The sequence below is a fragment of the Columba livia genome, chromosome 3 (assembly GCF_036013475.1).
Source record: "Columba livia isolate bColLiv1 breed racing homer chromosome 3, bColLiv1.pat.W.v2, whole genome shotgun sequence".
Lineage (NCBI taxonomy): Eukaryota > Metazoa > Chordata > Aves > Columbiformes > Columbidae > Columba > Columba livia.
In genome coordinates this window covers 1549443-1563070 of record NC_088604.1, presented here as the reverse complement: position 1 = coordinate 1563070, position 13628 = coordinate 1549443, and the positions used below count along the sequence as shown (strand labels likewise).

Here is a 13628-nt window from a genome sequence, read left to right as displayed (position 1 = left end):
AAGTGGTGCGAAGCAGAGGGCTGGAAGGGAGTCACGGATGCGACACGGCCCTCCTGGAGATCATTCTGCCGGTAGCGCTGCTTTGGGCTGGTATTACCTCGGAAATGCAGAATTTAGGTAGAGACGTAGCGACACTGGGACCCAAGAGGGAAAAGTAATTGGGGATGATTGTTTGGGGAGAAAAAAAGTGTCGAGGCAGCAAAAGGAAAAGTAAATACAAAGGTGAGAGGGGTGCTCCTCACAGGCCACGCACACTCACGGCTCAGATTTAGAAAAGGTTTATTAGCCCCGGCTCCAGACACAGCTCAGGGCCTACAACATCTCTGCCTTGGCCTTGGGTGCTCGCTGCGCTTCCCTGGGACAGGCCAAGCTCAAGTCCATCCACTTTGTGGGGGGGCAGAGCAGCTCGCTGTTCACCTGCGGGGAAGAAAACCCCGTGAGCCTGACAGCAGTGGGGTCTCCAGGACAGTGACCCCCGTGTCTGGGACCTCCGTGTGGGGCACACACACTGGGGTGTCCCCAGCTGCAGGGGACGAGGGTGACACGCTCACCCTGGAGCTGACGTACTCCTCCAGCAGCACGCACAGCTCCGAGTTCTGCTGCTGCAGGACGGATGTTTCGGCCAGGAGGGTGGCCCGGGACGTCAGGACATTGCTGGGCAAGGAGAACAGAGGGTTGACATGGCTGTGGTGTCCCCAGCGATGCCACCAGCCTGCCCTGGCCCCGCCAGCACCGCCAGCCACTCACTAATATTCCTCCAGTGCGGCCGCCAGCGCATCCCACAGCTTCAACACGGGCTGCGGGATAACGTGTGCCAGCGCTGCCCAGTACTCCTCGTCCCTGGAGCTGTCCCGTTCTGGTAGCACATCCTTCGGGGATTCGTCCTTCTCCCTGGGGACACAGAGCAAAGCCTTGGGGCTCAGCTCCTCACGGGGGAAGAACAGCCCCATACCCAGTGACAGAGCCCAGGGAACGGCAGAAGATGTGCCAGGGAGGGTCAGTGGGACATGAGGAAAAGGTTCTTCCCCAAGAGGTGCTGGACACTGAACAGGCTCCCCAGGGAGGTGTCACAGAACCATTTTGGCTGGAAAAGACCCTCAATATCATCAAGTCCAACCATTAATCTTGCAGGGGAAGCTCTTGCGGCAGCCAGAATCACAGAATCCCAGAATGTCAGGGGTTGGAAGGGACCTGGAAAGCTCATGCAGTGCAATCCCCCCATGGAGCAGGAACACCCAGATGAGGTTACACAGGAAGGTGTCCAGGCGGGTTGGAATGTCTGCAGAGAAGGAGACTCCACAACCTCCCTGGGCAGCCTGGGCCAGGCTCTGCCACCCTCACCCCCAACAAGTTGCTTCTCCTCTTGCAGTGGAACCTCCTGTGCTCCAGTTTGCACCCATTGCCCCTTGTCCTGTCACTGGTTGTCACCAGAAGAGCCTGGCTCCATCCTCTTGACACTCACCCTTTACCAGGACAATCCAATCACACCCAGTCCTGCCCAGACCCCACCACAGCCCCCTCTGTGCCCCAGTTTGGCTCCCCCTGCAGTGACAACGGCCCCTCTCTGCCCCACATCAAACCTCGGCTTGTTAAAATCCCGCATAAATGCGTTCAGGATCCTTAGGACATCATCGGTGCGGATGGACGCAGATGGAAGGGAGGCCGGCGGGCTCTGAGGCGGTTTGAGCTCGTCCCTCTGGGGGCTGGATCCACCGTGCTCCCTGTCCTCAGCTGGATCCGTGACATCTCCTCCCGGGCTGCCCTGGCTCTGGAGAGAAGCCAGCAAGCTGGACATGGGGCCTTCCACCTCCTCCCCAAGAGCCACCTTCCCCAGCACCTTCCAGCTCTGTCCCTTGGCAAATTTAGGGAGCTGAGGCTCTATTCAGCCACAGCAGAAGATCACAACACTTCAGCCCTGGCATGTTCACCTGCCTTATCAAGGAAACATTTCAGGGTCAACACGCTGGTCTCCTTCGCTGGGTGTTCAGATGTTCTGCTCCCCCATTCCTGGATCCCCAGCTCTGCTGGCCCTGGTGGTCTCACCTGCCTGACAGTCACCTCCCGGGCTTTGTACTGCAGGAAAAAATCCAACAGCTGGTGCAGGTCATCCTCACTGTCAATCCCGAGGGCCTGGGGAGCAGAGGAACGAGGTGAGCATCCCTCAGAGACATCACAAGAGTTGGGGACAAAACAAAGAGCATTTCACAGCATCACAGAATGTCAGGGGTAGGAAGGGCCCTGGAAAGCTCATCCAGTGCAATCCCCCCATGGAGCAGGAACACCCAGATGAGGTTACACAGGAACCAGGCGGGTTGGAATGTCTGCACAGAAGGAGACTCCACAACCCCCCTGGGCAGCCTGGGCCAGGCTCTGCCACCCTCACCCCCAACAAGTTGCTTCTCCTCTTGCAGTGGAACCTCCTGTGTTCCAGTTTGCACCCATTACCCCTTGTCCTGTCACTGGTTTTCACCGAGAAGAGCCTGGCTCCATCCTCCTGACACTCACCCTTTCCATATTGATAACCATTAATGAGGTTATTATTTTTAATTATTAATTAATAATTATAAATTTCCCCAGAGCAGAAGGTTCCCCTCTGGCCATGCCATGCAAGGCACAAATGGATGGTAAGAAGTGTTTAGTGTGGCACAGCCCAGGTGTATTTGTGGGTGGGAGAGTCTGAGAAGAGGCTGGAGGGGCCCTGGAGATGTTTAATTCTACAGCAGGATGGCCATGAGCCTGGGGTGGCTCAGTCCTGCATCATGTGGACATGGGGCAGAGCTTTCCCTGGTGACCACCAGCTTCCCTTCCCCAGCCACAACTCACCCCAAAGATGGAGTCGAGCTTCATGAGGATGCGGTCGTCCCTCCCCAGCGCTTGCAGGAGCCTCAGCTGCTTGCCCTCCAGCAGGAAACCCTTGGGAGACATGCAGAGAAGAGGGTGAGGAGAAATAGTGAGCACCTGCATTCCCGCTGCAAAGCCAGCCCGTGCCACACTGCGGCTGTGCCACCCTGCGGTGACAGACCGAGCGGGCAGCGGCTGGGAAGGGTGAGGGGGCTCTGGAACAGCCTCCCAGCAGAGAAGGGAGGTGGAGTAATCAGCACGGTGATGCCAAAAGGACCTCATGGTCTGAAGCTCTTGCTGAGTGTCCCCAGAGATGGGAAACAGCCTGGAGCAGCGGATGGAGAAGCCTGGGATTATTCTGGTCTGGGCAGCTGTGGATTTGGGCAGCGGGGCTGTGCCTGCCAGTATGTTTTATTAGCATCACAAAATCATAGAATCATTTTGGTTGGAAAAGACCCTCAAGATCATTGTGTCCAAGCATTACCCTCACATTGGCACTGCCCCATGTCCTGAGAACCTCATGTCCGTCTGTCCAGCCCTCCAGGGCTGGTGACTCCAGCACTGCCCTGGGCAGCCTGTTCCAATGCCCCACAGCCCTTTGGGGAAGAAATTGTTCCCACATCCAACCTCAACCTCCCCTGGGCAACCTGAGGCCGTTTCCTCTGCTCCTGGCGCTTGTTCCTGGGGAGCAGAGCCCGACCCCCCTGGCTCCAAGCTCCTTTCAGGCAGTTCAGAGATCAGAAGGTCTCCCCTCAGCTCCTGTTCTCCAGCTGAACCCCCCAGGTCCCTCAGCCGCTCCATCACACTTGTGCTCCAGCCCCTCACCAGCTCCGGTCCCTTCTCTCCACTCGCTCCAGCACCTCAAGGCCTTTCTTGGCATGAGAAAAGATCCAGCACAAGCTGGAACGACCAGGGAACAGCACGCCTGCTCCCTGATCAAGCCATGTGCTACATCATCACATACCGACTCGTCGCTCACGAGCTCCAGGATCCTCTTGGCAGTTTTCTTGCAGATATTTCGCAGAGGTGCGACTTTATCCTCAGCCTTCATTGTGTTTTCTTTTCCTCCTCCTTCACTGCCCACTTTTTCCATCTCCTTCTCTCTCTCTTCCTCCTCCTGTCTGTCAGCGCTGCTCTCTGATATATGGAGAAGGAAAGGAAATCATAATTGTTCCCTGCAACCTGAAAAGCACCTCAAAAAGATCTTGGGACACGAGCTGGCTCTTGGTCAGCTTGTCTGGAACTGGGAGCCCCGGGTAACGTAGAGTGCAAGGATCCCCAGACTGCTTTGGCATGAGCCAGCTCAGGGCTGGGGACCTGGGCTCGCGATGTGCCCCCTGCAAGATGCCACCTTGCAATGGCAAGGACAGGAGTGACAGAGGGGGCTGTCACAGAGGAAGGTGAGGGTGTCCCGGTGACAGCAGGGTGACAAGGGCGCTGTGCGTCCCACCTGTCAGGATCTGCGCAGCCAGCTCGGTCGCCCTCCTCTTCGCTTTGTAACACCCGAGGGGGCCGACGTTGTTCAGGAACCAGTAATGAGGCTCTTCCCAGTGCAGCCCCAGTTGCTGGGTGTGAATGACAAAATCTGCATCCAGGGCTTTGCGCATCAGCCCTTTGGCTTCTTCCTCATTCATGAGCCAGACCTCTGTGAACTTCTCACTGTCGCTGAGAGCAAAGTGCCTGCGGAGGAGGGAAGTGGCTCTTGGAAGGGGAATCTGTGCCCCAAAACAATGAGTCAAATCCCCTTGCACCTTAGTTAGGTGCTCGGAGGCCTCGCTATGGGTGGGTGCCCGCGCAGACCCCACCTCATCTTCCTCTGCACCACCTTGCACTTTGCCATGATGCGCTCGCAGTGGGTGGTCAGGCTCTGTCCCTCCTCTCGGAACTGCTGCTCTTGTTTGGCCAGTTTTGTTCGCAGGTTACTGAAGATGGTGTAGAGCCTAGTGAGGGACAGTCAAGCTGGGCGTCCTCAAAGAGGCACCTTCAGGCACAACCAGCTTGCATGAAGGATTTGGGACTTAGAATCATCAAATCACCAAATGATTTGAGTGGGAAGCTCCCCCAGTCCCCCCTGCCATGAGCAGGGACATCTGCACCAGCTCAGGTTGCTCAGAGCCCCGTCCAGCCTGGCCTGGGATGTCTCCAGGGATGGTTCAGCCACCACCTCTCTGGCCAACCTGGGCCAGGCTCTCACCACCCTCAGCACAAACAATTTCTCCCTCATGTCCAGCCTGAATTTCCCTCCTTTAGTTTAAAACCACCACCCCTTGTCCTATCACAACAGGCTCTGCTCAAAAGTCTGTCCCCGTCTTTCTTCTTGGCCCCTTTTAAGTCTGGAAAGGCCGCACTAAGGTCTCCCTGGATCTTCTCTTCTCCAGCTGAACACCCCAGCTCTCTCAGCCTGTCCCCCAGCAGAGCTGTTCCAGCCTCGGGTCATTTCTGGGGCTCCTCTGGCCCCTCTCCAGCAGCTCCACGTGTGTCCTGCACTTGGACTCGGGGCTGCTCGCCTACTGGTGCCTGCTCAGTGCCGAGGTCATGGCCGGGCTGTCCAAAGCTCTCTGAGGGTGACTCTGCCCTGGGTTGACCCCAGCCCAGGGATGGAGCCTGTTGGCCTCTTTTAGGTGATGGGCTCCACAAAAAATGGTGTATGGGAGGCAATGGCAGGTAAGGCAGAGCCCATCTTCCAGGGATGGATCTTTACCGGTTGATCTTCCTCTTCTGCTGGCTTCTGATGATGGCGTTCTCCTCGTCCTGCTTTCTAAGCACCTGGAGGTTGAAGTCCAGCTTCTCCTGGGTCAGCTGGTAGGCGGCTTTCATCTGTTGGAGCTGCTTCTCCAGGTTCTGGCATTTCAAAAAACACAAGAACAAGCTGTGCCACGAGCAAAGGCCACAGGGAAGCCTGGATCCTGCTGATCCTGCGTCTCCAAACCCCATCTTGCCATGGGCATGTCCCCAGCTAACCCCATGGCATCACTCAGGGGTGAGTGATGGGATGCTGTTGCCCATAAGTACAAGCTATGGGGCCATGTCTGGGGAAGGGAGAACGGACTGAAGTTGCATCCAGCTTTAGCTCAGTGGGGCACTCATTTGGGCCTCTCTCCTCAACCCAGCTGGGATTTTCATGTTGGTTTGAGGAATCGATGAGGCCAGACCTCGAATCCTGGGTCAGTGTTGGGCCCCTCATGCCAAGAAAGGCCTTGAGGTGCTGGAGCGAGTGGAGAGAAGGGAACGGAGCTGCTGAGGGGCTGGAGCACAAGTGTGATGGAGCGGCTGAGGGACCTGGGGGGTTCAGCTGGAGAACAGGAGCTGAGGGGAGACCTTCTGATCTCTGAACTGCCTGAAAGGAGCTTGGAGCCAGGGGGGTCGGGCTCTGCTCCCCAGGAACAAGCGCCAGGAGCAGAGGAAACGGCCTCAAGTTGTGCCAGGGGAGGGTGAGGTTGGATTTAGGAACAATTTCTTCCCCAAAGGGCTGTGGGGCATTGGAACAGGCTGCCCAGGGCAGTGCTGGAGTCACCAGCCCTGGAGGCTTGGACAGACGGACATGAGGTTCTCAGGACATGGGGTAGTGCCAGGGGTACGTTAACGGTTGGACTCGATGATCTTGAGGGTCTTTTCCAACCAAAAGGATTCTGTGTCTCTATGATTACAGCAAGTCACAGATGCGCTGTGGTGTTGATGCCGTTGCTCGCAGGGAATGCAGTGGATCCAGAGGTGTCCCCTGTACCTCAGGTGTGCAGTGGGAGCCCCTGGTGCCCGCTCACCAGCCGTGTGCCAGCGCTGTGCTCTCCCACCGCACGCCCTCCCGCGTGGGCAAGGGCAAACTCACGACAGTTCTCACACCAAGTGGACTTCATGGATGGTAGAGAAACCAGGGGGTTATGGCCAAATGTCAAGGGGAAAAGCTCCCACCCCCTAGGCCAAGGCACTGATGAAAGAGGAAATTGAGCTGAGCTGAAATGACCTTATGTCACTCACACTGTCCAATCCTCCTATCAATCAAGATGCCAGAAGTCGCAAACCCCTTGACCTTCCCGATCTTCATATGTCCCAGAGCTACGGTTCATGTAGTACAGAGCCCTGAGAGCCACGGGCAGATGGACACTGTGGTGTAGGACCCACGGAGAGGAGGGAACAACAGCTGCATCCCCGTGTTGACGCGGGGATGGACTGTGCACGCTGAACAGCTGAGGGGAGCAGCCACCAGCTGCAGCTCTCCTGACACGCAGCTGTCCCACAGAGCCAGCTGCACACAGAGAAGCCCAGGGAGATCCGCTCCACCGCCTCTCCACACGGCACACGCCAGCCTTCCCTGTACCTGCACTTCAATCTCCAGCTGGATCTTCATGCTGTTATACTCCTCCTCATCCTGCAGCAGCAGCTGCTTCAGCTGTTTCTCAAACTCTTCCACCTTCCTCAGGCGGGTATGGATGTATTCCAGCTACGGGGAGAAGGAGAACATCATCCATCAGTGGAGAAAGCTTCCTCCTGTGAGCACAGCACCTTTTGCCAGCACAAAGCAATGTCACACAAGGATAATTCCCCTGCAGAGGACGCTGAAAAACTGTCCCTTGGCCCCCACGGCCCTGAAGAACCAACTGTCTTCGTGCATGTGGGTCTTTCAAGGCATCCAGTGCTGGAGAGCAGCCCTAGTCCTGGCAGCCTTTGGTCCGTCACTGCAGGAGACTTTGAGGTTGAGGTTGGATGTGGGAACAATTTCTTCCCCAAAGGGCTGTGGGGCATTGGAACAGGCTGCCCAGGGCAGTGCTGGAGTCACCAGCCCTGGAGGGCTGGACAGACGGACATGGGGTTCTCAGGGACAGGGTTTAGAGGTGGCTTTGGCAGTACGAGGTTAACAGTTGGACTGGATGATCTTAGGGATCTTAAAGACCTTTTCCAACCAAAACAATTCCATGATTTTAAATCTCACATGGGCCTTACCTCCTGTGTGTTGTGGGCCTGGATGGCTTCCTCCCACTTCTTCTTGTTGCTGTCCAGCAGCTCTCGCCGTTCGAGCTCAAAAGCTTTCTGTGAAGGAGAGAGCACCCTTCACCATCACGTTATCCCCACTCATTGCCAACTGTACCCTGGTCCAGGCCAGCAGCCTGCAGGAGGGGACATGCAATCGGCTGCAGGTTTTCCCATGGGACTCTTGTACTACCACATGAACTGGCTACCTCAATCTGCAGGAGTTTGTGTCGGTAAGTTTTCAGCATGGTCCTGATCTGCTCCTCCATTCTTTCCAAAAGCAGGTTGATATCATCCGACTGCTGCTTAATGGCCTGGACATACTGCTCGTCTTTGTTTTTCAGCTCCTGGAGGAGAGCAGATGCTGAAATCAGAGAGTATTTGACCAGGAATCCTCAGGGGCTAACTGAGAGGGTACAATTACAGAATTACAGAATGATTTAGGTTGGAGGGACCCTGAGAGCTCATCCAGTCCCCCCTGCCACGAGCAGGGACATCTGCACCAGCTCAGGTTGCTCAGAGCCCCGTCCAGCCTGGCCTGGGATGTCTCCAGGGATGCTTCATCTACCACCTCTCTGCCCAACCTGGGCCAGGCTCTCACCACCCTCAGCACAAACAATTTCTGCATCATGTCTGGCCTGAATCTCCCTCCCTTAGTTTAAAACCATCACCCCTTGTTCTATCACAACAGGCCCTGCTCAAAAGTCTGTCCCCATCTTTCATATCAGCCCCTTTTAAGTCCAGAAATGCCACGATAAGGTCTCCCCAGAGCTTCTCTTCTCCACACTGAACACCTCAACTAGATGCCCTTTAATGGTCCTTTCAACCCAAACTATTCTGTGGTTGCTGGTTGTCCCTGCCCGTTCCCCACCCCACCTGCTGCAGGTCACTGATGAGCTGGTTCTTCTGCTCCAGAAGCCGCGTGCATCGCTGCTGCTGCCAGTCCAGCAGCTGCCACAGCTCCTGCGGGATCGTCCGCTCCGTGGCCAGGGCCCACCTGGAGGTGATCTCCGCAAACCTGGCCGTGCCAGACTTGGCTTCCTTCTCCAGCCTCTCCAGCCTGCAGCAGTGAGGAGCACATGGCAAACAGGGAGCTGGGGCAGCAAGTGCTGCAGATGGGGTTCCATGGCCCACGCTGCAGGAGCACTTCCCTGCATGACCCGGTTTGGATTCAAATTGGTGTCAAGGTATCAGAGGAGCAGCAGCTTTCTTGCAAGTGGTTGTTAAGAGCAAGGGCTCTAATATTAACCATTAACCCACCCCTGGCACTGCCCCGTGTCCCTGAGAACCTCACACAGATCATCCAGTGCAATCCCCCCATGGAGCAGGAACACCCAGATGAGGTTACACAGGAAGGTGTCCAGGCGGGTTGGAATGTCTGCACAGAAGGAGACTCCACAACCCCCCTGGGCAGCCTGGGCCAGGCTCTGCCACCCTCACCAGGAAGAAGTTTCTTCTCAAATTTAAGTGGAACCTCCTGTGTTCCAGTTTGCACCCATTGCCCCTTGTCCTGTCCCTGGTTGTCACCAGAAGAGCCTGGCTCCATCCTCCTGACACTCCCCCTTTCCATATTGATCCCCAGGAATGAGTCCCCCCTCAGTCTCCTCTTGTCCAGCTCCAGAGCCCCAGCTCCCTCAGCCTTTCCTCATAAGGGAGATCTCCGTCTGTCTGGTGACTCCAGCACTGCCCTGGGCAGCCTGTTCCAATGCCCCACAGCCCTTTGGGGGAGAAATTGTTCCTAAATCCAACCTCACCCTCCCCTGGCGCAACTTGAGGCCGTTTCCTCTGCTCCTGGCGCTTGTTCCTGGGGAGCAGAGCCCGACCCCCCTGGCTCCAAGCTCCTTTCAGGCAGTTCAGAGATCAGAAGGTCTCCCCTCAGCTCCTGTTCTCCAGCTGAACCCCCCAGGTCCCTCAGCCGCTCCATCACTCTTGTGCTCCAGCCCCTCACCAGCTCCGTTCCCTTCTCTCCACTCGCTCCAGCACCTCAAGGCCTTTCTTGGCGTGAGGGGCCCAGAACTGCCCCCAGGATTCGAGGTGCAGCACTGTACATCTCACATCTGTATTACAAAAGTCTTTATTCTTCCCGAGGCACCATCCAGTGTGTTCTGGGGACGGCCCAAGGGTCAGGTTGAAGAGCAGCCAATTTTCCACCCTCAAGCTTGCTCTACAGACAGTTTCTGGACACAGCACCTGCTTCCTTAATGAGATTCCCACTGGGAAACCATCCATCTGAGCAAGGACAGGTATCTTGCTACAGGCAGCCTCCCATAAAATGTTCCTGCAGTGCCCTCCAAAGGCAGCAGGAGCAAGGACTCGGTGTTTCCCAGCTGATCTCCCGTCCCGCAGAGGCTGCCCAGCAAATCTGGTGTAGCAGGACATGTTTGCCCAGGAATGGACACAGATGAGCCAGAGAATAACGGAGGCTGGAAGGGCTTTGGGAAGTCACCGACTCCTGGTCACAGCAGGATTAGGCTCAGAGTCAGAGCAGGTTGTGCAGAGCCTCGTCCAGGCATGTGCTGAGTGTGTGCAAGGAGGAAGATCTTCATGACATAAAATAATTGATTTGGCTGGAAAAGACCTTTAAGATCATTGAGTCCAACTGTGAACCTCACACTGGCACTGCCCCATGTCCTGAGAACCTCATGTCCGTCTGTCCAACCCTCCAGGGATGGTGACTCTAGCACTGCCCTGGGCAGCCTGTTCCAATGCCCCACAGCCCTTTGGGGAAGAAATTGTTCCCCAGATCCAACCTCAGCCTCCCCTGGCGCAACTTGAGGCCGTTTCCTCTGCTCCTGGTGCTTGTTCCTGGGGAGCAGAGCCTGACCCCCTGGTTAAAACCTTATTTCAGGTAGTTCTAGAGAGAGATATAAGATGCGGAGGGTCTGGAGGAGACTGTTAAGTGCCCCCTGGAGAAGCCACCAGCCTTGACCTGCTGCACTCTGTAACGATCCAGCTGCAGCAGGATGGACCTGGAGGCTCTTTGTGCGCCTAAATTTTCCTTTTGAGCATAAATTCACTGTTGCCCTGACTGCTAAGCGTTCCCGGATGACCATGGTCAGGATGTCCTCCGAAAGCTGCACCGACACTGCACTGCCCCTTCCCAGCAGCACAGACCCACCGCGCAGCCTCTCACCTCCGCAGCTTCAGCTCTGCCTCCTCTGCTCTCCTCTGCGTTTCCCGCAGGTCAGCAGCCACCTGGATGTTTGTCACCATCTGCGTGCCTTCAAAGAGCAGCTTGGCCAGCCTCTGTGAAGTGAATCACAGAATGGCTGGGGTTGAAGGGACCTCTGGAGATCCCCCAGTCCAACCCAGCTGCTCACGCAGGGTCACAGAGCAGATCACACAGGTGGGTCCAGGGGGTTTGAATGTCTCAGAGCAGGAGACTCCACACCCGCTCTGGGCAGCCTGGGCCAGGCTCTGGCACCTCCCAGCAAACAAGTTTCTGCTCATGTTCACATGGAGCCTCCTGTGTTTCAGTCTGTGCCCGTTGCCCCTCACCCTGGCGTTGGGCACCACTGAACAGAGTCTGGTCCATCCTCTGACACCCACCCTGAGATATTGATCCCATTGATCACATCCCTCTCAGCTTCTCTTCTCCAGCTCAACAGCCCCAGCTCTCTCAGTCTCCTCATCACAAAGATGCTCCAGACCCCTCAGCATCTTTGTGTCCCTCCGCTGGACTCCCTCCTGTAATTCCTTGTCCTTCTTCAACTGGGGAGTCCAGCATCTCACACTCTGGAGGGATAGTGGAGCAACCCTGGCTATGCCTGCCTGGGGTCTGGCTCCTATCCCCACACTGAGGTGCCTGTGCAGACCCAAACCCCTCGTGTTTCCACACTATGGTGGGGTTCGATGGGCACTGCAAGGACATCCATACCCTCCGGGCTCGTCCCTGTCCTGTCAAACCCTGCAGGGCAGCAGCACCAAGAGGAATGTGCTGAGAGCACCTGCTTATTTTGCTTCCCCTGCGTGTGCGGATGGGGCTCGGGATTTGGGCTGGGGTTTGGATGCACAGCGACAGTCCCAGATCCTTCCAGCCCAAGGGCTGTTTGTCCCAGGGGACTCATCTCGCAGGATCCAGCCCAAGAATCACCCCCCACTCAGTCCACTCAGTCCTGAGGAGTTTCTGTCCCTGCTTCTTCTCCCATAAGCGCTGCTGTGTGACACTGAGCACCGCACGGAGCTAAAAGGAGGGTAAGGCAGAACATCTAGAGGTCAGGGACGCGAGAGGACCTTCCCGTCCTCCTGCCGCACCTGCCCGCTCTCCTCTATCTCCTTATGGCTCCTTCTCTGCTCTTCCTCCTCAACCGCCTTGGGCTCCGCATCTTCTCCAAGGGCCGCCCTGGGCAGAAAAGGGGAAAACACAGAACATTTTGCACCCTGCCGCTCGGAGATGCCCTTGGATCTGGGATCCCAGCCGGGCTGCACGTTCAGCACAGCACAATTCGCTCTCTGTCCCCCCCGCTGGGTTCAGTCCCAGGTGTGGCGGGTTCACTCGACCCCCAGCCAAAGCAGAGCAGTTTGGTCCAGGCTCCAGAGGAGGGAACGGCCTGAGCCGCAGCCAGGCCAACAACTCCCGCCAGGAGACCCACGGGAAGCAGAACGGGAACCGAACCCCAACAACTTGTGGGCTCAGGGAGTCCCGTGCAGACTTTTCCTACCGTGTGCAATTTGGCTACGAGTCAACTCTATAAATACAACCCTTTACTCTATAAATACAACAGCCTGGATGAGCTACTGTGAGCTCTCCCTGCTGAATAAGTGAGCCGGGTGGCCATGGTTTTACTGCTCACAGGTCAGTGGATGAGCCCAATTTAAGTTTAACACTAATAATTTAGCTTAAGTAGATGCACACTAAATATAATGAATTATTTAGAGATATAAGGTTGTATGATTTTTAATACACTCTCTGCTTCATGTTACTTACTAAGCTGGATGTGCCTCCATGACAGATGTCCCTGACTTTGGGCTGAGCTGGGATTGCAGGGGTGGTCCCTGACCCGCTGCCATTCAGCAGGGAGTGGGGGGGTCTCTGCCTGGCTCAGGATTCAGGGTGGTCCCCGGCCCAAGGCCACTTTGGGGGGAGGTCCTGGGTGCCAGGAAGGCTGGAAAGGCCACGTTGGCTCCCTGCCCCCCGCCAGTTTGTGGTAGGGGTCCTGACCCAGGGCTGGTGTGGGGCGGGGCTGCTCTGAGCCCTGGGGACGGTCTCCCAGCCTGTGCCGGTCCTGGGGGCAGCTCGGCACGGGGTGCCACTTTGGGGTGAGGGAACTGTTTGGGGGTGGGGGCATGAACTCCAGTGGCAGTTTGGGGAAGAGGAGATCACCTGCGACCAGACAGAGTCTGGGGAGAAGGAGCGGGACCTGGTGCCGGCGTGGGGCAGGGAGCGGCCTGAGCCCGGCTCTGATTTAGGCGGGGCCGATGCGGGTGTAGGCGGTGCGGAGAAAACACGAACCCCGTTTCTCACCGGCGCTTGGCATCAAGGCGGGCAGACATGCGGCGGCGGCGGGCGGCGATGCGCTCCTGGGGCCCGGGGTCGCTGGGGGCCGGGCCCGGTGCCCGCCATCCCGCACCCGCGCCCGCTGCCCGGCTCATGGAGCCCCGGCCCGCCCGGAGCGGCGGCTGCTGCGCATGCGCACGGCGGCTGCGGCGTCCCTGCACTGCTTAGCAACGCCAACACCGCGCATGCGCGTCGGCGCTCGTTCCCTCGTGTAAAAACGTCGCAGTGCGCATGCGCGGCGCTTTCCTGCCTACTCCCAGCGACCGTTAGGGACGGGGAACGTCTGCGGACCCGAGCTGAGGGGAAGCGGCGATAAAGGGGGTCA

General features: G+C 57.2%; 1 protein-coding gene across 3 annotated transcripts; it reads right to left on the bottom strand.

Moving 5' to 3' along the window:
• Positions 1-262: 262 nt before the first annotated feature.
• DRC1 (dynein regulatory complex subunit 1) lies at positions 263-13458 on the bottom strand. 3 transcript variants are annotated; one of them, XM_021298539.2, is made up of 17 exons: positions 13271-13458; positions 12061-12148; positions 10940-11052; positions 8683-8866; positions 8016-8153; positions 7780-7866; positions 7157-7279; positions 5543-5682; positions 4647-4781; positions 4292-4521; positions 3806-3978; positions 2824-2913; positions 2044-2130; positions 1581-1768; positions 748-891; positions 552-654; positions 263-417 (listed from the first exon to the last, which is right to left on the bottom strand). In XM_021298539.2, the coding sequence occupies exons 1-17, from the start codon at positions 13396-13398 to the stop codon at positions 313-315; spliced, it is 2256 nt and encodes a 751-aa protein (XP_021154214.2). In that variant the 5' UTR covers positions 13399-13458; the 3' UTR covers positions 263-312. The 3 variants fall into 3 exon arrangements, with proteins under 3 accessions (XP_021154214.2, XP_064911591.1, XP_064911592.1); XM_065055519.1 differs by having other exon boundaries at positions 13259-13400; XM_065055520.1 differs by having other exon boundaries at positions 13130-13350.
• Between the last annotated feature and the right edge of the window lie 170 nt (positions 13459-13628).